Here is a 26093-nt window from a genome sequence, read left to right as displayed (position 1 = left end):
TAGGTTTAGAAATGTGCAGCCTATGCACAGATTATCATTTAGACAAGAGCTATTCTATATTATGTAACACTTACCAATAACAATAGCTAGTAGAAGAGGAATTACCAGAAGGATATAGATGTAAGGGGAAATTGCTGCGTCTTTGTCTAGTCTCTTTATATAGTTGCCCAAAATAACCTTTAAAATAAAAAAGGTAAAATTAGTAATTGTGCCTGAAAATAAAACGAATCTATCAGATATGGGAGCTGCTACTGCTGACTTAAAAGGTGCATACTCTGAGGTTGTCATGCTCATCCTAGCTTCCCTACTTGGGAAGTCACTCTCCTGGAAGGAGCACAGGTATATCAGGTGTTGAAACCACCAATATGCATATATTTGTTAGAGAACCAAAGATATGGATGACAGTGCTGGACCATGCACATAAAGACAAAATTCAGTCCATATTTTTATGCTGACAGATTCCCTGTAGCAAACAAATAGCTGCTGCATTTTTTCAAATACTGCATGGCAACAAATCCGTTTAACTGATTTGAAAATGTCTTTTATATCTCTGTGCTGTGTACAACAGCTCCTCTAACATGCCTCTACTTATTTTGTGCAGGTGGATGGGGAAAGAGACTTCATGTTGAGCAAAACTGAGTTACCAAGTCCATTTTCTTAAGTTACCATGACTTAAATTTCATTTTACATCAATAAATGCAGACATTTGACTGTACATAACACAAAAAAATTAAGTTGCTGTAATTTCCAGCATTAAAATTTCAACACAACTTATGAAAGTAGGTTTTCAAATTAAAAAGTTTATTTAAACCAATAAATTAGGAATTTTATCTTGGAAATACGCATTATAGCACAGGTTGTAGCTTTAAACATGCTTATAGGTTAGGGGTCTATAGGTCCACGTAAAATGCTTCCCATAGTACAGACTCAATAGGCAGGAATGAAAGGGGGTAATACTGTGATAATGTGTTGAGCATCATTAAGGCAGTAGCCTGTGGTACGGTAGTACAAGCCACTGTAATAATAGTAGTAGTGCATGCTGCATTTTTTACACATGCATACATTGACAAAAGGTAGTTCAATTAATATACTTTTAAGTACGGGCATTGCAATAAACACTGCGGGGAAGGCTTGTTGGCAGGAGTTGTGTGCATGAGCACAGAACATCCATGCTGTTCCTTTCTTGCACCTTTATCCCTATAGCAGTCTGAGAACTGATGTACTGAAAGACAACTAGAAACAGAGTGACAGCAGAATATGTCCAAGTACTCTATCTTATATGTCCTTTTTTGTTGCTTTTTTTTTAAACATTTGTGCCAGACTATTGACCTATGTATATCCCAACAACACAACAGGATTTAATACCAAACCTTATGTCACACCACCAATAACTGGTCTCTGCTTTGAATGTACCCCATTTACAGCAACACTCTGATATATATTCTTTAACTGTCATTGATTCAGCAGTTTTACAAAGTAAAGTGAATATTGAAACCAGGATCACTACAGGCATTTCCATAGATTCTCATCCACCCTTATAACTTACCTTTACTTCTATTTTATTCACATCTATTTTTTTGGAGTTGTCCAAATCAACTTTACAAAATACTGTATCCTCATCAGTCCATTCTGTTATATTCTGCACTTTACAGGTTAAATTAGAATTTATAAAAACTTGAATCTCATCAGCTCGAATGTGCAGTTCATCTTTTTTTTTCTGTTGAAAATAATTATATTAACTTTGTTACTATTGAAGATTTTTGGAAGAGTTGTTCTAAGGAAGTGATGACGTGGTTGAAATAGCAATATAGATATCAGGAAAACATGCTCAATTTTACAAGAAAACAGTTAGGTGAATCATTCTTTTAATAGCAAAAGAAAAAGAAAATATCTAGAGATTTTTCTTTGATTACACATATAATTGGAGGGGGTTTGGCTGCTAGTGGTGGCATTATTGTTGCTGACAAAAAGGCAGTAGCATCCCAGTGCAGACTAATCTGGATTTCTGCATGGTCACGGTTCAGAGGCAGCTCCGAACTACCAACTACCCATACAAGCTCAAGACAGTCACATATTCAAGTGTATAATAAAAGGTTCCAGAATGTCTGCTTGCTGGCTAGTACCAACTAGATTGATCCTTATTGTCGCAGCCCCTGAACACACTGTGAGGCAAATTTATCAAAACTGGAGCAGAGAAAATCTGGAGCAGTTGCCCATACTAACTAATCATCTTCTATCTTTCATTTCCAAAGCCTAACTGAACAAACTAAAGAGAGAAGCTGATTGGTTCCCGTGGGCAACTGATCCAGATTCTGTCAGCTCCAGTTTTGATAAATCCTTCCCTGTGTTTTGTTTGTGGTCTGGAAACTCTAAGTCAGTACACTTGAACTTAACTGCAGAATCATGAGAGACATTCCATTCTCTTCCAGGGATCAGTTGCAGGAGAAGACAAGCCAGTACTAATAAGATATGTTGGGCTTGTGGCTCTAAGTAGAGATACTTCCCCACTCAGACACTGGGCATAACAGGACCCACAGCCAGTGCCATATGCTAGGCATAATATGGCTACCTGCCCTCCATTCTGACCTGTGATCACAGGATCTGGCAGAGGGAAATCTTTCACCACTGACTTCTTTTGTAGTTCTGGGATGTCATGTGATTGAATGCCAAGAGGTGCAAAGGATATTGATGCTGGTGAAAAGGTGTGTCACAATAGGCCATATCCTTTAGGAACATCCACCCTTCACCATCACTATGACTGCAACGGCATGATTTGTATTTTACTACTAAACTGCAGGTTAAACAGTTAAAATAAGTAACATTGCCATTTTTCTTCTTCATCGGTTTTCATAAATGCTAATAATAGTGTCAGCGGTTACTGATAAAGCAGAAAGTGAAATAATTTCCTATTTTTTTCTGACACTATCAAAATTCAAACCATTAAAAAGAGATAACAAGAACAACGGTTCTGAAGTAAAACATCTCCCATGACTGATTAGATTAGATCATGTATACGATTTATGTTATCTAATTTTAAAATGCTTCACATAAAGTGCATGCGAACAAACTGAATATCAAAAATATTCTTAGTTGCATCTTACTCTGTGGAACATACATTTTATAGGTTTATCTTACTAATTTAGGAAAGTGAGGTCCAAATTAGGAACTGTAGCTACTAACACATTATTATGCAAAGTTTGCATACTGGGGAAGTGCTGAAATAAGGAAAGAGTCAATGACCTATAGGCAGTCAGAGCCGAGAGTCTACTTATTTCAAAACATCCCTACTTTGTGCATTCTGCATAACAGAAAGTCAGAGTTTAGTGCAGAAAAGGGAGGGCAGAGTTGGCCCAGGGCCCCATCCCAGTGAGAAGCAAAGAGTGTCTTGATCCCTATATCTCAGTAGGTATGATGGGTAAACTCTTAGAGCAGACAAAAGAATGACAGGGAAAAATACACAATAAAATGTGTAATGCAGAAACTACTATCAGGTTATTGCTTCCTATTGTTCTCTGAACTGGGGTGTACAGGTCTATACAATTGCCACAGGAATAATGATGGCATCTCACTCATCCTTTGACATTTTTACTTTATCTTTTTAGAAAATGCAACAAAGGGATGTTGGTCACCTAAAAACAGTCACGTTGTAGCAGTAAAAGTAAGTATCCAGGTTTGGCAGTAATATACAGGAACTGGGGCAGAGAGATCTCACCTCTAATGAAGAGCTATAAGAACCCAGTAAGTGGCTTGGCACCCCCTACTTATACAAAAAATACTAGTTTTGGGAGGATTCAATGTCTAAAAATCCAAGTATAAATTGATTAATATATTAACTTAGTTCAACAGTTTAAAAAAAACCCAACAATAACAGTACACAAAGATGTGACCACATGAAATGCAGAATACTTGCCTTTATCCTTACTTCAATGACATAACCAACATCAACTGCAGTATAAGAAGTGAATATAGGATCTGGCTTGTAATGTACTATCCCACATGTTATGTTATTTTCTTCAATATGAATATTTATGCTGAAAGTTGGTTGGTTGGTTTCACTTAGTGGCTTGGCTATCAAATAGCAGTGTGTTTTGTTTTCTGAACATTCAACACCCTGTAGAATGCAGAATAAGCATTTGTGAATAATACAGAAAAGTTTAGTTATTAAAGGTTTTTTTTTGTGGCAACACTGGGACCTTCTATATATAAAATCTAATTATCAAGTGCGTATTAGAATTTTGCTGTAAAGCTACAAGCTATATTTACTTATTATCTTGACATGTTGCTAAGCCCAGCAATTCACAATTGATGCAATATCCTCCCTTAATATGAGTATGATTGGTACTCAGGTACTTCTTGGGCAGTCTATAAATAGTTGGAGCTTTGCAGACTATTCATATAGAAAATACATGTTCTTTGTTATAGCGCCACAAAGTTCCTTATTTGCTATTTTTAACAAAGCTGTGCACAGAAGTCTCTGTAGGCAATTCACTACCAAATTTGTTTGAGCCATGATGCAGGCTCTCATTAAAGGCAATAATGTAAGAAAAAGAGGCCCATGAATCACTTGTAGCCATCCTCTATGCTACTGCTTAGAGTTCAAGCCCAACTTTAGCAAAACATTTTTTTAATGAAGTTGGTGTTCCCAATGGGCAGACTTCCCTTACTGGGGAATATCTCCACTGCAAACACAGACTGCAATACATTTTATTTGGTAAAAAGAGGAAGGTTTAGACCAGCGGTCTCAAAGTACTGGCCGGCAAGCCAATACTAAGTGGCCGGCAGCCAGCTGACAAGCCGGGCACACGGGTCACGGACCGCGTGCCCGAGTTGCGGGAGCAGGTTTAAATGTGTGCAGGGGGCTTAGAAGGGGAGGCGAAGTGTATTATGTGTGGGGGGGAGTGTATTTTTTTATTTGTGTGGGAGGGGGGTTGTATTTTTGTGTGTGTGTGTGTATATTAGGCCCCATTCACACCTATATTTCAGGTGCGATTGGGGATTCCTGTGTCACAAACTTGCGTTTTCCTGCAGCAGGAATCCCTAATCTGGCGTTTACATGCAGCAACTTGAAGGGATTCACGCGGTCAGGAGTGCGATGGGACCATGGACTATACATGCAGCAACTGTCACCCATTCAAGTTAATGATCAGGTGACCGCTGCTGCATATACACGCCTGCATACCGCATGTAATTGTATGTGATATGATTACATGCAGTTACAAAAACAATCACTCTCCCTGGATACACAATTGTGTAACTAGGCATAGTAACAGATTCCTAACTGCATGTATTCCTTTCACATATGATTACATGCGGTGTGCAGGCGTTTACATGCAGCAGCTGTCACCAGATCATAAATTTGAATGGGTGACAGTTGCCGCTTGTAACATATGCAGACATTAACACTAGTACCGTATATAGTAGCGGCCCCCACGGGACTAAAAAATGTGTCCAGTAGCCCCCGACTAAATTGAGTTTGAGACCCCTGGTTTAGAGCCTCAGTCAAGTTATTGTCACTGTCTGTGGCTTCCTGTCCCTGCGATGACCACTGCCTTTGTTTCTTGTCCTGCTGTCACAGGCCATCAGAAGAACGGGAAGTGAGGAGAAAACTCTCCAATCGGGTCGCAGGCAGCCATAAAAATTTGAAAGAAGTGTTCACTTTTCCCAAATCTATCCAAAACTAAAACATAGGAAAAATGATTTGCTGGATATGGGCTTTAAGGTTATACATACACAGTTATATGAATATAGAATCCAATACAAAAGAACCGCACTACAAAAGGAGCAAGAGTTTATAATATGGTGTATGCATTGAAAGCACATTTTTATGTTTGGTATGTACAAATGTGGACAAAGCAGGACAGGAGCGCGACTACCAAAAGGACGTGGATGGGTATATGCAGTACAGATTGTAAATGGATCTTTGTATGTGAAAAATTCCGTGACACCGTTAATAGTGGACAAAGGGACTTACAGTTCGAGGCTCCCCCGTGATCTATATTTGGCCAAGAGATACAACACACACAAATGCAGGCTATATTCTTACACTCCTGTTACCCTGTTGGCAGGTCTCGTTATGTCCTGCAGGGGCTTCATAGTCACTCCCTCTTTTCAGATGTTTTAGCGAACAAGAGGTAGTCCCCAATACACACCTACAGGGCGCTATCAAGATACAGAGATGTTTTAAAAATGTCCGTCTGGTAGGAGTTTTATAACAAGACCATTTTTATACAAATGTGTGTTTATGTCCATTTGCGCGTGTGTGCACTCACATATATATGTATGTATACATGTATGTGTGTGTGTGTGTGTGTATGTGTACACACATATTTTAATACATTTTTTATTTGTATTGGTTTTTATGGGTGCATGCACTTATGGGGGTATGCATGTATTTTTACATCCATAGGTGTCCATGTGATCACACACATGGACTCGTTGTTAGACTTCACCCACCCAGGAGCAGTTCACCACTGCACCGATTCCCAATTCTTTTAACACCAATTAAAGTTTTTCACACACATTTAATAAATATTTTATCAAATAGTATTGTTCTGGCGCTACATACGGTTTATAGATTAGATCCCCTCCAATTAAACGTTAGCCCCAAATAAAAATGATTTGTCATCTAAAGCCATATATCCACAGCAGGTCGAGCACTGACAGCTCGCACTCAAGGCGGACCCAGACTGCTAATCCACTCCCCCCTTATGTGAGCGGCAGCCTATCACCAGGCTCAACGAAACCACACTCCTCCCCCCTGTTTCATTTAAAAACAGTCAAATCTCCTGTGATCTCCAGCAGCTTTTAGGCTTGATAAAGAGGGATTCCTCGAAACGCGTAGCCACTGGAGACACCCGACCACCAGAGACCTCCACCACCTGAGACCTCCACCGCCCACACCGCTACCGATCCAGACCAACGACGCACGGCGTGCCCTAGCCGCGTGTAGCTCCTCCCCACTCTTCCGTCTTTGACCGACGCGGCTCGGCCCGGCCAGCCGAGTCCGTGGGTGGCCATACGGATCCGCACCTCCAATTGATCAGCCTGCTACACCACCGGTGACACTCCTGCGATCCTGGACCTTCCAAAGGAGGGCGGCATATAGATCACGGGGGAGCCTCGAACTGTAAGTCCCTTTGTCCACTATTAACGGTGTCACGGAATTTTTCACATACAAAGATCCATTTACAATCTGTACTGCATATACCCATCCACGTCCTTTTGGTAGTCGCGCTCCTGTCCTGCTTTGTCCATATCTGCAATTTTGAATAGACAGGGTCCTCTCCCTGTACCGAGGAGCTGCTGCACACCCTTACACAATAGTCACCTAATTGTAGTGTGCCCACAGGAGTGCGCTTTATCCTTTTTTGTATTTTTCTGTGGATGTACAAATGTGTAAGACTTACTTTGCTAACAAATGTGCTCCCTGCTATGCTAAATTCTTCCACAAGATCCAGACCTTTTCCAGATAGTGAGAGTTTTCGACCGCCACTAAACAGAAAACACGTAGACATCAGTTGCAATACATTAAGGCAACATTTAGAACTGCTGCTTTTAACTGAAAACAATGCAATAATCTTTGATAAATCTGTTTAAAATATTAACCTGGTCACTTGATTTGAACCTGGCAGATCACAAAGTTGTGATTTGCTGTAGCTTAGCCACTTGTACATGAGTGTTCATAAAGGATATGTAGCCTTAAAATTCAAATCAACATACAAAGGATGGAAAAAAATGATGTACTAATTGTGTAAATAGTTATTAATTAATCTAGTAGCACGGATACTAGATTAATGTATGCAGCCACTTTCATTTTAGCTGGAACACGATCTTGAGGTTGTCTTTTTGTAGACTTTTACAAAAGTGAAAATAACTAAAATATACACCAAAAAACATGAAGTGTACATACTAAGCCTTAGACATTTAACTACATTACAGAAACACCACAAATATATGGTAACCATTGAAATTAGCTAAACCTGGTCTTACAGGATCCCCCTTAACCTTTAACATACAGTATATGTCTGTTATCTATGACTGTCATGATGAAGACATCTGAAGATAAATCTGGTTTATCTTTGTTTGTGACTTTTATAATAGGGCACTGATAAAGATACGCTGGGAGCGGAAAATGAGAAACAATAGGCATAGGGAATACATAGGAGGGTTTAAAAGCACGAAATACATAAAGGGTTAAAAAAAAGGAAAAAGTAGTTTGGGGTTGTACTTACAGTGGGGTTGAGTCGGACAGGAGGGGCTTCAGAAATGGAACAGGGGGTGGGAACTAGGATCAGGCAGTCGGAGAGGTGGTGGTCAGGCGAACTTCACAACCTCCCTCCCTACTTATTCTTTTGATGGGTATCTAAGAGGTTTTGCTGGTTGTTCCCAAGAGATTGTTGAGTTTGTTGTAGCAGTGGGCCAGTTTTCAAGGTCATTGAAGGTGGACATTTGGGTAAATGTCAAGTGGGTTGGGGCAGTCTTTGGTACGGCCATACTCCCCTTCTGTTTTTACTAGTTTGAATGTTCAGTATACTGGGGTAAGGTCGTATCTGCAATTAATGGTGCAATTGTCTCTGAGTCTGTGTTCCTGTGGTTGGCGGCCTACTTATGGGTATGCAGAAATGGTTCCTTGGTTAAAGTGCCTAAAATGACCTTGGGCCCCATTTTGACTGTGGTTGTTGTATATGTGTTTTGATATGTTTTTATTTATATTTGTTAATAAAAGGCTGCTATGGGCATTCATACTCCAATGTGTTGTCTTGAGTTGTTATTTCAAAGGGTTGTAGGAGTGGATGGTTGTGGCAGCAATATTTATGTATAAGTCTTCTTATAGAGCCTAGTCATGGCAAAAAAACAGACTTCATGGAAAAGTAAACTAAGTCACGCCAAACCTATGCCAGGTTTCGATTGCTTTCTGTGTCACTTTGAAAAGACTTCACTTCCTGTTGTATCTCCAGGATAGGAAGTGAAAGTAATCTACCTGACAGTACAAAGAAAATAACTTTGTGTAGACTGTAGATACAATTTAAAACTTCTGAGACTTTTTATATTGCTGTCTGCATCCCTTCTGGGTAAATGTATCTTTTGTATCTGTCCTGGTCACCACTGACACCAGGATAGAATGTGATAGGATATTCAAAATGTTACTGTTGCCACAGGAATAGGAGGCAAGGGTAAATCATCCAATGGGGACATCTGCCCTGATGACAGCTCTCTAAGATAAGATTTCCCCTGCCTCCCCTGTGTCTTTGGGTGACAATGATAAGGCAGTAGGCACTTATGGTTGTTCTTGGAAAATAGTAGAAAGGATAAGGCTAAGGTTGCCAGATTTTTAAAATGAAATCAGGTGACACCCTACTGACCATGCCCTTATTTACCAACACCCACAAAATCATGGTTCCATTTGTAACCACACTCACAAAATCACAACCAGTTTTTACTATGCTTCATAAACAATTGGTCACAGACTTTTGGAACAAGAGCAGACATGCAAGGTATAAAGACAAAATATACAGGTTTCAAAAAAAGGCACCAAAATATGCATGCATAGTTAGGATTGACATCTTGAAACTATAAAGAAGAAAAATGCCGAACACCTGGGGCATGGCCAATAAAGGGGGTGTCACTTCACTGTGTATGGCCTGTGTGGGAGTAAAATAAGCCCCAGCAGTAGCGTTGTTGGCAGTAATACTAACCATTAGCACTGGTGTCATTGGCAGCAATTTTAACCCCCACCCTTCCTGCTAGCATGTGCCTGGCTTGTCGGAGTCCTCCATTCCTGGTCTACTCGCTCGCTGGCATGTCTCTGGTGATGGTGCTGCTGGAAGTTGAAGAGAAATTGGCAGGCACACACACTGTACAGGAGTTGGAGCTGTCCGAAGAGGACAGACATCCAGTGCTGCTCAGGCTACAGGGCTCTGTGGTGCTTGCTCATGAGGCAGAAGTGTGATAGCTAAGGAAGGGTTGGGTGTGTCCTTTACGGGTCCCTATAACCACAGTAACACCATAGGCAGGCCCTGCCCTCAAAATGGGGACTGTCCCCGGCAAATAGGATGGATGGCAACAAGGGCAAGGGTCCAATTTGTTCTCTTTTATCATTTTTGTCAGTTGTTATTTGATGATTTAATACATTTTTCAACTTTAGTATTGTACTTTAGTATTGTAGATTTTATTAGGTTTTGATTTTGCTGCTGTTGCTTAAATATCAAGCATGCTAAATCTATTTAAAAGGAATTATTAAATAATACATACATAAAAAACCCATAGTATAAAGCTCACAATCTAATATACTACCTTGATAAAAAATGGAACCACATTGTTCACCTACAGACACACGCACTTATGGGTACCCACATTCGCTGTCAGGATGTCCTGACAAAGTTCGTGAATGGACAAAACGCATTGATATCACATGATGAGCCCTGTCCTGGTTTGCCATGTGCTATGTCTGAATAAAAGATAGGCCATGCTGGCATGTGCCACCACTTCTCTTCCCTTGTGCACCTTATGTCTCCACACTTAGGCCCCTTTCAGACAAGTGTGTCAGGAGAGGATTGGACAAAATATCCTTTCCTGATCACAGCAGTATGGAGTGGATGTCACCGCTGTGATCTTGCGATGGAGGTAAAAACTGAAACTGCCGGACTCCATGTCTGACTATGGGGAATCGGAAGTAAACGAACATGTGTCTGTTTACATCAGATTACCCCCAGTTCGGCATGATCTGGTCCGTCAAAACGGATCTCTGATCCGTTTGTTTTTCTGGACCTAGCCAGAGCCAGCGCTTGTCTGTTTACACACGGCTGCCCTTAAACTTGCATAGAGCATCCGATCGGGCACGGCTGAAAAACTGACAGGCAGACCTGATCAGACCACTCATGTGAAAGGAGCCTTATGGGAACTTGCAAAAGCTCATTGGAATGAGAAAGGATCTGGAGATGGGTAACTAGCCCAGGAGATGGATGTACATACATAAAAATATCATGTTGATACCCATATAGGAGGATAAGGCCAGGGTGACTAATGGTTATTGAATGTGCTAAGCTTCTAGGAGAGGAAAGATACATTGGGATTCTGCTGCATCTGTTGCTTGCAAGAATAATGCAAGCTTCCTACCGCCTCTACTCAATTATTGCGTGGCTTTTGCTGTTGATGTGATTAATCTAAGACCGCAACCCTTCTGCTATATGCTTGGCTTATATATATATATATAATGGAACATTATGCTGGAATCTGAGATATTGGGGACTTTATCAGCACAATAATTGGGTATACTGTGCAGTATTTTGAACATTGTTTGCTGAACTTTTTGGCCATTGTTAGGTTGGAAGCAACATTGTTGTGGCTTGTGTCCTCATTTGTTTCTCAAAATTATTTAATTATTAAGATACATGTGTAGGTTTATAGAGACGGTAGAGGTGGGCCGGGGATAGTCCTTTGTACCAGGTAATGTGGGTGTGTGTATATGAACAACTTTCTTCCTTTTTTTATCAAGGTGGGATATAGGGTTGTTACATAGTTAAATAGTATTTGGGGTTGAATAAAGACATATGTCCATCAAGTCCAACCCATATAGGTCCACGCATCATCTCATTCTTAGGGATACTGGTATCCCTGGATATTACGGTCCCTCAAGAAATTGTCCAAACGTTTCTTGAATACACTCTTGGCTGAAATCACTGCCGATGGCAGTGAGTTCCAGACCTTAACCGCTCTTACTGTAAAGAACCCTCTTCGCCCATTGTGCTGGAATTTTTTCTCCACCAACTTTAGGTCTTTGTAATGGAGTTAATCTCAAACAGTTTGTTGCCAATGTTGCTGTCACCATTGAACATCTTGTACATGAAAATCATATCCCCCTTAATCTCCTTAATTCCAGCGTAAACATGCTTAAGGTCAGAAGCCTTGTCTCATAGCTCTGGTCCTCCATTCCCCTAATTAGTTTTGTTGCCCTCCGCTGGACTCTCTCCAGTTCAAGGACATCCCTTCTCAGTACCGGCGACCAAAACTGGACCGCGTACTCCAGATGTGGCCGAACCAACGATCTATATAGAGGCACAATTATAGACTTGTCCCTGCAATACATCCCCTTCTTAATACAGGACAAGACCCTGCTAGCTTTGTTTACCGCAGCTTGGCACTGCAAGCTACCATTCAGTTTGTGGTCTACAATGACCCCCAAATCTTTTTCTATTTCTGACTTCCCTAGCGGCATACCCATGATTGTATAGCCTATTTGTTTATTTTTATGTCCAAAGTACATTACTTTGCATTTATCGACATTAAACCTCATCTGCCATAGTATTGCCCACTCCCCTATTTTATCCAGGTCCTCCTGCAATGTTATATTGTCACGATCCGTTTCTAGTACCCTCCCTATTTTTGTATCGTCTGCAAACACGGAAACATGGCTATTTATTCCCCCCCCCATGTCATTAATTAATAGGTTGAACAGTATCGGACCCAGCACAGATCCTTGAGGCACACCGCTCATTACACTAGCCCAGTCCGAAAAGGTGCCATATACAGATACTCTCTGGACACGTTCCCGTAGCCAGTTCTCTATCCACGTACACACCACCTCATCTATGCCCATAGCCCTCAGCTTGTGAAGTAAGCGCTTGTAGTACTGTATCAAATGCCTTTGAGAAATCCAGGTATAAAAACATCTACCGGCTTCCCTCCATCCATATCTCTGCTTACCCCCTCAAGTGTGCTGTAAAACTAATGAGTTTTTATGTATGTAATAGTTATTAAAAATTTCATTTTTCATATATTATAATTTTCAGGGTGAGAGTCTTGTTGTGGTGCTTGGATCCATATTTTCAATTAATATATATAATGGATACATTTATACTGTGATCTCAAAGACATTTGTATCCTAGTGTATATAAACAAAAAATCTGAGCTGAGGTAAGGTTAACATATTTTTAAGATGAAATCTAGACACCCTACTGACCATGTCCACTTTTAAACCACACCCTCAAAACATACTCCTTTTGTAGCCACACCCACAGTCCAATCCCTTTATTTTAACACACCCTCAAACTATTGGTCACAGACTTTTGGAAAAAGAGGCTGACATTTAAGATATAAAGACAAAATAAACAGATTTTAAATAAGAGGAAAGATATGCATGCATAATTACGAGGGGTGCTTTAAAGATAACAAGAAAAATGCAGCAGCGCCCTACGAACACCTGTTGGCAGAGCTAATAAAGTTGAAGTGGCTTCATGGTATATGACAAGCCGTGCGCAAGATCACCAGGGTGCAGCACACTTCTTTTTTTTTTAAGGAGATAAGCTTGTAAGCACAATTAAAAAGTAATGAAAGTTTAAAGACAATCTACGTCAAAATATAATAAAATAATGAGTTCAGATGTTTAGAGGTTATTAATATATAATGCAGGATTCAGGGCTCAGTAGTAAGTAATGCAAAGTAATGTAAAGTAATGCAAAGTGCAGATTCAGTTTATTTCATGGCAGCTTCTCCATGAATGCCATGCTTGCATCACAGAGCAAAGTGCTACTGAGGCTGAGCACAGGTGTGGCCACGTGTGTGTGTGGGGAGCATACCAGGAGCACTGAGCACAGGCGGGGGTCGTGCCAAGTACTGCCCAAAGCACAGGAGGGAGGCAGGGGCATACCAAGCACCTGGCGCACAAGAGGGAGGCAGGGGCGTTTCAAGCACCCGGAGCACAGGAGGGAGACAGGGATGGACCAAGTGCCTGGAACATAAGAGGGAGGTGCTGGGTCCTAGCCACAGCCATTAATACAAGGACTAGGTAATAAACTGTGTTTACTGCCACCGTGGACACCACCAGGTATGTTTGCCAGGGATAGACCTGTCAAAACGGGGATTGTGCCTGGCAAATGGGGACTAATGGTAACATAAAGCTGAGGATAAAAAAGCAGGTGTTAAAATATAACCAAAGTACTTAACTTAAAAAATTTACCTGAACCACACAGAATTTGGTAAATTCACAGAACATGTGGGTACTGATACATAAAAGATGTTCAGGCCTTGATGACACGTCTCATTAAAATTAACACATAATTGCTTGGCATCCTTCGCACTTGGCAGAGAGATAAAAGCATGTGTGCTGTTCCAATATTTTTCTCTTTCAATTCGAATTCTAACAAACAACGAAAATGGTAAATATATTAGAAAATGTAAAATTGGACACCAGGCAAACATCTAAACACACAGTTGAAACACATTTAAGTGAACTGTTTTATCTCCCAAATTAGTTACTATTCTGTTCATCCAGTCACATTTTAAGGGCCAAACAAACCCCCTTCATCAGGACTTTGACAACAGTCTCAAAGAATATGGACTTTAAGCCTGGATCATTAAATCAAAGCCAGCGGTATTGGAGATTACAGCAGAGAGTCAGCCAAGTTAGGCAACAGTGGCATTGTTTGGCCCCCAAAATGTAATGGCTGCTTGCTGTTTTCTTGATATGTGTGAATCAATAAAATTTGTTTGGCACTCTTTTCTGATTTGATTACCATATTTGTGTTATGCAAGTTATACTTTATATTAACTTTCAGTGAAGGTCAGAGTTTAAAAAGATCAAATGTGTAAACATAATAAAGTTGCATACAACAGTCCACGGTTCTCTGAGACAATACTGTATTTTCCCAATTACTTAAAGTAAAAAAACTGTAAAAAAAAATATTACCATAAATATTTTTTACAAATGTGAAGTTTGAAGTAGCGCTGATTGTTTTGTAGTTTGCAGAGAATTGTTGGATCTTTGGTTGTCGGCAAAATAAGTGCTTATGTCAGTATCATGGTAACATGTGGTGGTATAGTATGGTGGACACCTGATTTTGTTTCCCCTGTACCACATAAATTGTATGGTGCACTGTAACTTACTCTTGTGGCTTGCAGCTGCTGGCACCTACTAAAAACATTTTTGATAGATTCTGCAAATTCTCTCCAGTAATTAGAACATTTTTTCTTCCGGAATAGATTATCCTATCAGGTTGTACTGTTGTAACTGTGACCTGGAGTGAGAAAGAAAACATTAAAAGCCATGACCCTGGTACCCTGGAAATAAAGTTTGATTTAATACCTTGTCTCACAAGCATTTTGGGTTAACTCCATTTCAACTAATTTTCACCCATTTAATGGCATGTGCTTTGTGTGCATAAAATCCCAAAGAAGTGAGAATTTTGGTAAAAATATACAGTGTGTGTACTAAAAGAGCCAGGGTACCTTGCACAGGTTCCAAATTGGGCACAGCAACTTCCAGGACCCTCTTATAACTACCAGGGCTATGTGACATTAACATATTCCCCCATGGTACTTTCCACCATTCTTCTGCATCCACTCGTTTGAATTCTTCACCAGATTTCATATGAATGGATGAAACACTAAATGCAGTAATGTGTAGTTGTTTTACAGGTTAAAAAATGTGGAAGCCAGTGTTTGGTCTTTTCCTCTCAACTGGTAAAAGAATGGCAAACAGGATCTAAAAGAGCAAGAACTTGGGTGGTCAGTGAGGTCATCCATAATTTGTTATAGTCAATAGGTAGCAAAGTAAACTGTATATTAATAGAAATTTGGCAAACGCAATTACTACATCATACCTATAGATGTTTAGGTTAACTCAATCTGCCTGCGCTACTTACTACATTGAGTAGTAAGTAGCGCATAGTTCAGGGGACAGAAGTAAGTAACGCAGAGTTCAGCTGACAGAAGTAACGCAGAGCTAAGGGGTCAGTAGTAAGTAGTGCTGAGTTCAGGGGACAGTAGTAAGTAATTCAGAGTTCAGGGGTCAGTAGTAAGTAATGCAGAAATCAGGGGATAGTAGCAAGTGATGCAGAGTTCAGGGGACAGTAGTAAGTAGCGCCGAGTTCAGAGGCCAGTAGTAAGCAATGAATGGTTCAGGGGACAGTAGTAAGTAACGCAGAGTTACTAACATCATATATAAGCCCTTAATCACACTAAGCGTTTTATAGCGGTTTTCCTTGCCCAAAAAATGCTCCCAAAAATCCCTATTCGTTTCTATGGCCATGTTCACATCTGAGCATTTTGTCGCTTGTGGCAACATGTCCGCCACTGGAAAGAAGTACATGAGCTTCTTTTTGGCAGATTATGTGCTTCTTGGCCCCATAGACTATATTGGAAATGCTCAAAAATGCAAGTTTGCTGTGTTTTTATGCGTTTCTGCACTTTTGCCCATTCACATGAATGTGTCACAGTCTGCTTGCAAAAACATGCAACTTTATGTACGTGTGGAAAACGTGCGTAAAAATGCACAAAAACGTGCTACACAAAATGTGCTGAAAAACGCACAAATTTTATGTCGTTTAGGTGTGAATGAGGGCTAAGTAACAGTGATGAAAGGTGCCGGAACACTTGGATAATTATAAACTACTTGCACAGCAAACAGCTATGTAAACGAGATTCGCAGTGCATTATGGCCACTAAATGGAACCGAGGAGCAAGGAAATTCTTATGCTCCACAGCTCCATCTAGTGGCCATAATGTGCTACGACTCTAGTTTGCATAGCTATTCGCTATGTAAAGGGTTTGTAAATCACCTCACAGATGACAAAGGGGCATTAAAGGAGAACTATGGGGTCAGGGCTTTTCCCCATATTTCTCCCTAGGGTAACGGGAGGACACAAACTAGCGTCCTCCCGTTACCCTAAGTTCAGTATACCGCGAGCTGTAGCGATACTGAGATGCCGCAGCCGGAGTGGATCCCGCCACCTATCTAGAGGCAGAGCCAGCTGTACCCGCCCCTCCCCCGTCCGTTGCGCCAGTCAGCGCTGGCGGATCGGAGTGGGGAGGGGGAATCCAGCCCCTCCCCTGTCACGGCAGAGAGCCTTGACAGGATCGAGAGGTAAGCAAACGCCGGTATATGTTCGCTCACCTCCCGATCTACTGAGCCGACCTGTGACAGTCTCATTGTCACAGGTCGGCTAGAACTATGAGGTGAGTGAAAAGCACTCACCTCATAGTTCTCCTTTAAAAACATGGCTCAACCGCCTGTTTTTATTTCCCCTTTCGCCTCCTCTTTGTTCCTAAGGTCCGCCACTGGGCCCCAGTGCTTGTAGAAGAGAAGTAACCAGCACTACAAGGCGAGAATAATCAACTAGGATTTATTTACATAATGTCACATGCATATAGACTGCCCTTCATCAGAATAACATTGTGACTATTAGATTTGTATTATTAGATATTTATTAAATTGTACTGGTGCTTCATTGTCTAGTTGTTTGAGACTACCTGAAAAAAAGGAATCATCTGATAACTCTTGTAAATAATCTTCTTCTCCTGCCCCGGTTCTTATTCTGAAGTGGGATAGCAATACTATTTTACACAATTGAGCACCTGTGGATTTTTAGCTTTGGCTTGATATTTAAAAAGCCCTAATAGACAGCACAGCCAGGTGACCTGACATTTTTTTACTGCAGTTAAGGATCAGAGTTATGTCTCCTCCCACCCCCAGCCTGTGAATGCACAATGAAGAAGCAGTTGATGAGGTCACCTTTATGCCCTCTCCTCCTATCAGCTTGTTTCTTGTTAGCAAATTTAAATGCAACACACCAAGTCCTTTCCACTCCAATGTACCTCATAGGGTATAACAAGAAAACAAGATCAATTCAGGCATATACACTCTTTTATCTAAAATACTTTTAATATTTTTTTAACCAGTTGACATCCGCGGTATTAAACCCCCTTCCCATCCAGGCCATTTTTCTAGCACATATAGGCGATCGGTGGGCTATGGACCCGCTGATCGCCTATATGTGTGACACCCGGTACCGGGTGTGTGCATTGTCGGGTCTTTTCTGCCCGTGCGTGCCCGCTAGGGGGCGCGCGCGAGCAGAAAAAAATTGCCGTCTGGAGACGGCAACCCGCAGATGCAGCAGTGCCGTCCGTCCGTTTTTCTACTACGGGCGGACGGCAAGAGGTTAAACTCATACATGACATTTATTAGTGTTTTTGTTATGCGTACAAGAATGATGTTTATTCTTTACATTGCCGTGAGTATGACGTCAAAATTACATCAGAGGGCATGTGGTTGTCTTCACTGATTGGTTTTGGGTCATTTCACTGATGTATATATTTACCGTGTTTGTTACACTTGTTGTCACATTGTTTTGCCTGATGAAGGGACCACATATGGTTCCGAAACGTTTCTATTGTCTATGATACCATGTTTATCTGAACGTCAATAAAGGACGGATTCATAAAAAGGAAAATTACTTTCTTTTTATTATATCTGTCTGGAGTTCAGTTTTAATTTTCATTAGGCATTTGATTAGGTCTTTTCTAATTTTTATATATTTAAGTCGCTCAGATGTAAAACATACCATGCTACAATGGTAGAAACTGTTAATGTAAATAGAGCCAGCCACAAAACCAGTTTAGGTGCCACTTACCAAGGTATACCATAAAAAAACCACCACATGGCGCATTTTGGCTATAGCTCAAAAACGTGCCATGTTTTGTTACTGATATGACTTTTTTATTCATGTATACTGTAGCTTGTCAAAAACCACACAGTTATTCTGACAAATCTGAAATGTTATGCAAGTGGTTTAGGTTCCAAACATGCAGCAGCAGCTACTGATAACTACCAAATTCAGGAAGTACAATGGAAAATATGTGCTAATTCTGCCACACCATAGGGCTTGCTAAATCTGTGGTGTGGGGTGTGTATAGTTTACATTTCCTGCTCTGAAAACAACACCTCCAGTGTCAGATAGACATTGTTTTTTGTGGATGTTTAAAACCCTTTTGAATTTTTTAAACCAAATTGATGTGAAAGAAAAAGGGCATCACTGGGCTTTGTGCATACAGATTCTTTCTAAGCATTCCCATCTCCCAGAAGTCCCTTTGAAGGACCTTGGTGGTAAAACAAGAGCCCTTTTATAAAAGTCTTTAAACAAACAGTATGCCACTGGTAGAGGATCTGACAGTACTGTCTTTCACTTCAGATCTCAGTTATCAGTTATTAGACAAAAAAAAAATTCAAGTGAATAACAACTTACACTGGATGGTGGTGCTGGGGGTGCTGTACTCTCTATGCGTTCACAATCAGCCTAAAGTAAAAAAAAAAAACCAAACAAACAATAAAAAAACGTTCTCAGGATGCTGTCAAACAAATGTACTGTGGAACCAATATGGACATTCTTTGATAGTGACAATTACTTAAAGTGATATTAAACCTTTATTTTTTATAATTAGGAGTGCCAGAGGTACTTGAATTTACTTTTTTTTTTTTAAACTTTTTTACTTTATTTATAGGGACGGCCCTGTGCAACAATACAATATTCCTGACAACAGCAATGATATTAATGATAAATGCCCATAACGGCCCTTATATTTACCTCATCTGCTTTAACTTCACATGGATTCAGTGGAGACCTACATGCAGATTCCTTAGTACAATACAGACATCCATTTGATATACACTCCAAGCAACTGCAATAGAAAAAATATTTCATTATTGTTGTATTGAAGTCTACATTTTACAGGGGCACCCAAGGACCAGTGGTTAACTACTCTTCTCCAAAAGCGTTTTCTAGTGCCTTGAATAAAATTTTAATATATTGAGAAGGAGGAAACCTCCAATTAGTGTACAGATTTCCCCCATTCAACATGGACCTATAAGCGTGATATAGTAATATTAAAATGAAAGTCTTCAGTCTTTCACATTTGTACAGACTCCTATCCTGTACTGAAATTGCTTACTCTGCACACTCTGAGCTTCTCACAATGTACATTAGAGGCTGCAGCAAGTTATATACCGCCCGCCTCCTTGCTAGATGACATTCAGCATCATCAAGCTCTTTCCTCCCCAGCCTGACTGTTCCTGGCCTGCCCCTTCTCTTTATTGGATTTCAGTTCTTGCTCAGCATTACATGTGTGATGTTTGCATAATGCCTCCCAAGAGACAAAGCTTGCATCGGGGCTGAGAGTAATGAGACTGCTGTGATGTTTTCAGGAAGCTATGTGCAGCACCCTACCATCCCCTCCTACCAGCCACGATCTGCCTGGATTGCATACAGAAGCACAGAGACACAGTAAAGAAGTCACTTGGCCAAAAATAGGGGTTGTAGTGAAAACAAAAAAGGTTTATTTAAAAATGTCATTAATTTTAATAATTACTTTTGAAATATCATTCCAAATGAAATTTTCATTAACTTTATATCTATAAGTTTCATTAAAACAATGCCTGCTGTTCCTGCCATGGATGTGCATGTCCAGGCATTTCCTGTTATAAGGTGACAATGCTCTGTCCCTGTCTCCCAATTGTTCTCCTGCATTGTCACCTTGTCACACACTCTCCAGATAGAGACTACAAACGCAGGCGCGGTCTGTTGTAGGAAACCAGTATTGAGATATAACATCAGCCTCTGCTGGAGTGAGTGCGTGTAGACAAGAAGTGGCTGCAGAGAGGCTGCAGAAGATTAGAAGTGCTGATATGCAACAAAGCATGAAAAAAGGTGAAAACAGTATGTTGTGAAAAAAAAAAAAATCTTGCTAACTTTCTGGCAAAACAATGCTTTAGCAAACGAACTGTCATTCAATTTGGGTGTACTTCCTGAGTCTAAATATAGTTGTAGCTGGCAGAATCCATCCTTTAAAGTGATAAATGGCATTAAACCAGAAGTGATATTCCTGGGTAAATTAACAAAATAATGAAAACAAATGTCCAAACCAGGGTGAAGGCAGCTATTATCATGACAAAACGTTGGTATTCAAACAGTTTCATTGTAATGAGATGCTGCCATGGCAACCATGACAGAATTAAGCTAAGTGAATATTATATATAAAATTATGCTTGCTGTATAATATAGGATTAAAAAAAGAAAAGAAAAAGGGTATTGTAACTAAGCTGCAGAGCTATGAATTTAATCCCAGGATGTGCAGCTAGAGTAACAATGAGTAAAGAAAGGCAAGTGGCCAACAATTAAATATTTACCTGATCCCTGAATATTGTGAGCACTTATCAAACTGGAAATGTTCCACGATCGTTAGATAATTGTGTACTGCTATAGCAGTCAATACATCTGAAAAAGCAAATGTACCATTAATAATACTATTGCAGGTATTTCTGGAAAAAAAAGTAGCTTGTCTTTTCTCGAAGAACATTTTTTGGCTCTCTGTGACACTGCAAGTTCTTTATATCGTGTATCATGGCAAATCCTTGGAATAATCAACAAAGATATGAGGTATTTTTCTTTTAATCAATGTGTGAATCACAAAATACAGGTCTAGCCCTGCTGTCTTGCCTGCTCTCTCACCCAGTGCTACCATTAGAAATCATGGGGCCCCTTACAGCCCGCCTGACAGGGCCCCCATGCGTTAATCAGTCTCTTCTGCCATAGGAAGGAACAGTTCTTCAATCCAGTTGTAAGACAGAAAATTGTATTTGTATAATCGGAATTACTTTTGCAGGAAATAAGCATTAGATATCATATTTTTGTTCCCTATTTGGTGGTCACGTGACCAGGCAGCTTCTCTCACATTCTTCTTCCTCAGAGTGGGGAGTGTTGCTCCAAAGCAAGAGTGCATTATGTTCCACATGTCTAGGTGTGCTGCACTCCTACAGGCCAGGCTAGGTGGGGGGGGGTCTGGTGGCCATACTGACTATGGAAGATATACAGTATACATTCTGTGCATTAGCACAGCCTCCTGTACAGGGCTGTCTTTAAAATTAAGTGGGCCCTGGGCAAGATTTTTCTGATGGGCCCCCACAACCCACCCACCACCATCACCTGCACTCTCCAAACCAGACCCCCATATCCACCTACATCACCTTCCCCCGAAACGAAAAATTAAAAACAATATATGTATAAATAGATATAGAGATATACTATATATATAGGTCAATGCACTAATACAATAGACTCAGAACTATGCAACACAATAAGGCCTCGTTCACACCAGACACGGTGCATTCTGGCCTAGATAGATAGATAGATAGATAGATAATACGTAGAAGTGTGCGATGATATGCAATGTAAATGTAATACCGATTTCACTAATATAACCACGCTTTGGTATTACATTTACATTGCATGTCCCCAAACAATAGCTACATGGTTCATTAAATTTTCAACATATGCCTCTATCTATAAATATATATGTATATGTAGGTATACAGTCTGTAGATAGCAGTGGCGTCACAAGGGGGGTGCGGCCCGTCCCCCGGGTGCCACCATTAGAGGGGTGACACCAAAATGACTCACAGTCATTATAAATGCATATACAGATAATGAATGTTAACATTTTTTTTTCTTTTCAGAATTACCTTAAAAGTTGTACTGTCTGGCTGTACCCTCCCTGTCCTTCTCCTCCATGTCTTCCGGATCTCTGTGACAGGCATCGGGGGAGGAGATCACAGCAGGAGACAAGCACGGAAGGCCGGTCTCTTCATAGAGGCCGGCTGCTACAGAGGATGAACGGCCGTTCTCTCTCCCTACGTGCACTGCTGCAGCTCTTTCTCTGTCTGCTGCTGGGGGCGAAAAGGGCAGCTGTTGTGGGCCCCTGTAAATTATAGGGCCCAGGGCACCTGCCCCTTTTGCCCTGCAGTAAAGACGACCCTGCTCCTGTATCACCAAGAAGGGAGCTCTGATATGCAAACTGACCACGCCAGCACGGATCTGCTTCTGTGCATGCCATGGTTATATTGCAGCAACTGACAGGTTCACCAGATATTTTACAGCAATGAAAAGGGAAAATAGCATATTTATTAACATCTAAATTGAAGAACAGGCACATGTAGAAAAATTGCATTTTAGGGTAATAAAAACTTTTTAATGTTGCATTTAAAAAAAGATCAAAGAAAAAACCCAAGACGTTTCTTTCTAGATCTTATTTGTGTAAACCTTCCATTTAACAGATATAAATATATATAGATGATATCTTTGTGTGTTTAGATGATTTGAGAAGATGAAAAGAGAGTGCAGTAAACCTAAACTCAGCTAATATAGTAAAACTATAGCTATAGCAAAGATAGAGAACTGCTTGTGTATAGGTACAAACCATACAGTGAAACAGTCCTTTAAAAACATGGTATGCTTTTATAAATGTTTCTGTCTACCTTTTTTTCTGCTGGCTATCACACTTAAGGTATCGCTACTCAGAGGTTTGCTGACTCCTTGGCTGCTTGCTTGTTTCAGCTTAGTGGCTAAGTATTGAAGTCATAGTTATAACATGAAAGACAGGGATTTCGCAACCTTAAAAAAAAAGGTCAGCAGTGACAGTGCCCATATTTCTATCATGACAAATTTGCTTCAGAAAGATTCAAAAGTTCCTTTAATGATGACAGCTAACTGTGTGTTTACTGGTTGCTTGTGATCTCATTCTGAATTGAAAAAGTTGGTTGGATGGCCAGTGAAACATCTTCAAGAAAATACAAGTCCAGTTGCCTTGATTTATTTTTTACAGATATATCATGACCTGGATGAATAAGAACCTTCACCGACATCTCAGAAAAGGCTTTCATTGTTGTATAGTTTATGATGTTCTCAAACCTTGACTTTAATCCAAGGGCCCATTCCCATGTGTTCACTTTGGAAACAAATGGCAACACATCTGTGTGTGGTGTGATGCAGTGCCATTCACTGTGAATTTCCTCTTATGCACAACACAGCGCACCACAACATACATACTGTGAACTGTGGTGCGCTGCCTTGTTGCAAAAAAAGGTAATGAGCATTTTTTAATTCGTTATAGTACATTGGCATCCCATTTATAATGAATGGGCTGCCTTAACACACCTCAACTTAACATCCATGCTTTAACGCAGCACAATGGATCCAGAAGGAAGGAAAGTGTCAGCCCCAATTCAGAGATGATTGGAGGATCTACAGCTGGGTGATGCACAGATAAGATACATTTTTGTTAATGATAGTTAAGGTAATTGAATGTATTTTAAAGATTTAACTCCTGAGCTTAGTGTCACTTTAAATTAGTTAATATTATGTGTGTCTGAAATTGACAAAACATTGTAGTAGAGTGTAAATGAAAGGCATACCTTGATTAGATGACTGGACAGATGGAAATGGACAGGAGCAGCTCAAGGACTGTCGGTCAGCTGTTCCATTGCAAAGAACTGTGTCCTTCTTTTGCAATTTACAACTCCAAGTGTTATCTCTACCAAATAGTAAAGGATTTTTCTTGATGCTTAATGTGATCTGTATGAATCAGAAAAACATAAAACTTTGCTTAGAAATAAATTCTGTCATAAGGCAGTGGGAGTCATTTTGGTCCCAAGGCCTGAAAGCAGGGCCTATCCCCTGAGGCTGTAGGGGGAGACAACTGTACACTCTTTTGTACATTCATACCACTAGGATATTGTTACAAGTTGGTATTTTTCCTATTCAATAAACAGAAACATTTTATAGTTTAAAAATAGAGATGAGCAAATGTTACTGAATTTGGTTCATGGGGGGATCGTTGAACCCAGCACGAAGTTTGAAAATTGCAAGCTTATCATTGAATGCAATTAAAATTTTAGCCAATGAATCTTGATGTTGAGTTCTGAACATTTTCAAGGCTGATAGGCAAGGGATTGTCGAAAAGGTCATGGGAAGCTGGGAACTGCCATGTGGGGCATGTGCCAGTGCCAAAATAAATTTACCGTACAGCTGGGGGAGTCGTCTCCTTTTAATGTGACATGAAAATTGTGACAGTAAATGAAGGAAAACAACAAAGGTAGCATGTCAATGAAAAGAATACCTGGTTTTTATCTGCAGAAGTAACATGGATTCCAAAACATTTTCCATAGCCATTGGATATCCCAATCCAATTTTCCAAAGAAGTTGCTTCACATTCCGCCTTCATCATACAACTAATGGTACACAGTAAAACCAAATCCATTAAAGTTTGAAGAAAGCATTATTGTAATATTTTCAAATGTAATTTACCCACGATCCCCTAGATCATTCAACCTACATTTATAAAAACATACCATGCCATAGAAATAGTCCATCAGGATAAGAAAACAAAAAAAGGCACCTGCTTAACCATTATGCTGCCAGAGCTGTTTTTGCAATTATTTTTTTTGCACATTTTAGGCCTGAGAAAACACATTCAAATTCATTTTAATGCCCACTAACACAATATAATAACCATTTTTTATTAAAATAGAAAAGATAAAAGATAAGGTTGCGTTAAGTAAATAGATAGCAAACTTGTCAAGCCTCAAAACTGCTTGCGCCTGTGAAATAGCTAAAAACTTTGACACTCCAAATTGTACACAGGCGATTTGAAACCCTTCAAAGGCCATCACATATCACATAAATTGCTGGTGACACATTCTCTGTAAGGAGACATCAGGAGTCTGTTACACCCCTGATTTAACCTGTGGACCTCAATGAAGCTGATCAAGCACAAATCTACAGAGGGGTAGTCAAGCTCAGTGTAGACGTGATCGGCTGATGCTACAGCAGCCCGGGGTGGATGCAGTGTTTACATCTGTGACAGCGAAAGGGTTAAAGCACTTATTAGGGAAGTGATGTCATATAAGGGACAGGAAAGCCCCAGTGCTCTTAGACATGGATCCCGTAAGGTGGTCAACCGAGGTGCAAAAGGTGCGTAGTGCTTCCTCTCTGGGGGCTCATATGCACTAAGCAAGCTAGTGGTGAACAAGTTTCACTAATTATAAGGTGAAACACTTATGCCAATTGGCTACCGTGGATTTAAGAAGTAGATGCATGCTTAACTGCAGTTTTAGTGGGGTACTATGAGTCAGTCTAGTGAATTGGCATTATATCACAATGCCAAGAGGTACAGCATTAAGTCTCTCAGCACTGAATGGCTCTAGTAACCAGGATGATAATAGTAATAAAATAAAAGTGTAATTTATTGCAGCTTACCATTCTTTGGATGTGGTGGCTGCATTAGTTTTCACTTTTCAGACTAAGAACATTTTCAACAAGTATGGAAAATACCTGTTGATCATGCCAGGAATCCAGTGTCCAAAGGACAGCACAAAAAAACTACTAAAGGTATCAATACACCACATAATGTTAATAAATATAGGCAGATACACAGTATTTGAATTCCAGCCTGCTTGACAACCATGACTCCCTTAATAGATACAGTGGAAGGGG

The 26093-nt window shown here is 40.2% G+C and overlaps 1 protein-coding gene across 1 annotated transcript in view; it reads right to left on the bottom strand.

Moving 5' to 3' along the window:
- Positions 1–26093, bottom strand: part of LOC108790058 (plexin-C1-like) — an 80606-nt gene that overhangs the window by 27952 nt on the left and 26561 nt on the right. Inside the window, exons 5-15 of the mRNA XM_018560235.1 lie at positions 24718–24829; positions 24014–24173; positions 22313–22489; positions 20954–21041; positions 19356–19449; positions 14881–15011; positions 13955–14134; positions 7407–7491; positions 3923–4111; positions 1547–1717; positions 75–177 (exon numbers count right to left, since the gene is read on the bottom strand). Coding sequence (XP_018415737.1) covers positions 75–177; positions 1547–1717; positions 3923–4111; positions 7407–7491; positions 13955–14134; positions 14881–15011; positions 19356–19449; positions 20954–21041; positions 22313–22489; positions 24014–24173; positions 24718–24829 — 1490 coding nt within the window. The remainder of the gene's footprint in view (positions 1–74; positions 178–1546; positions 1718–3922; positions 4112–7406; positions 7492–13954; positions 14135–14880; positions 15012–19355; positions 19450–20953; positions 21042–22312; positions 22490–24013; positions 24174–24717; positions 24830–26093) is intronic.

This window comes from Nanorana parkeri, unplaced genomic scaffold (genome assembly GCF_000935625.1).
Source record: "Nanorana parkeri isolate BGI_ZX_2015 unplaced genomic scaffold, ASM93562v1 scaffold442, whole genome shotgun sequence".
NCBI classification, from domain to species: domain Eukaryota; kingdom Metazoa; phylum Chordata; class Amphibia; order Anura; family Dicroglossidae; genus Nanorana; species Nanorana parkeri.
The sequence above is the reverse complement of the archived record's forward strand: the minus strand, read 5'-3'. Positions and strand labels throughout refer to the sequence as shown.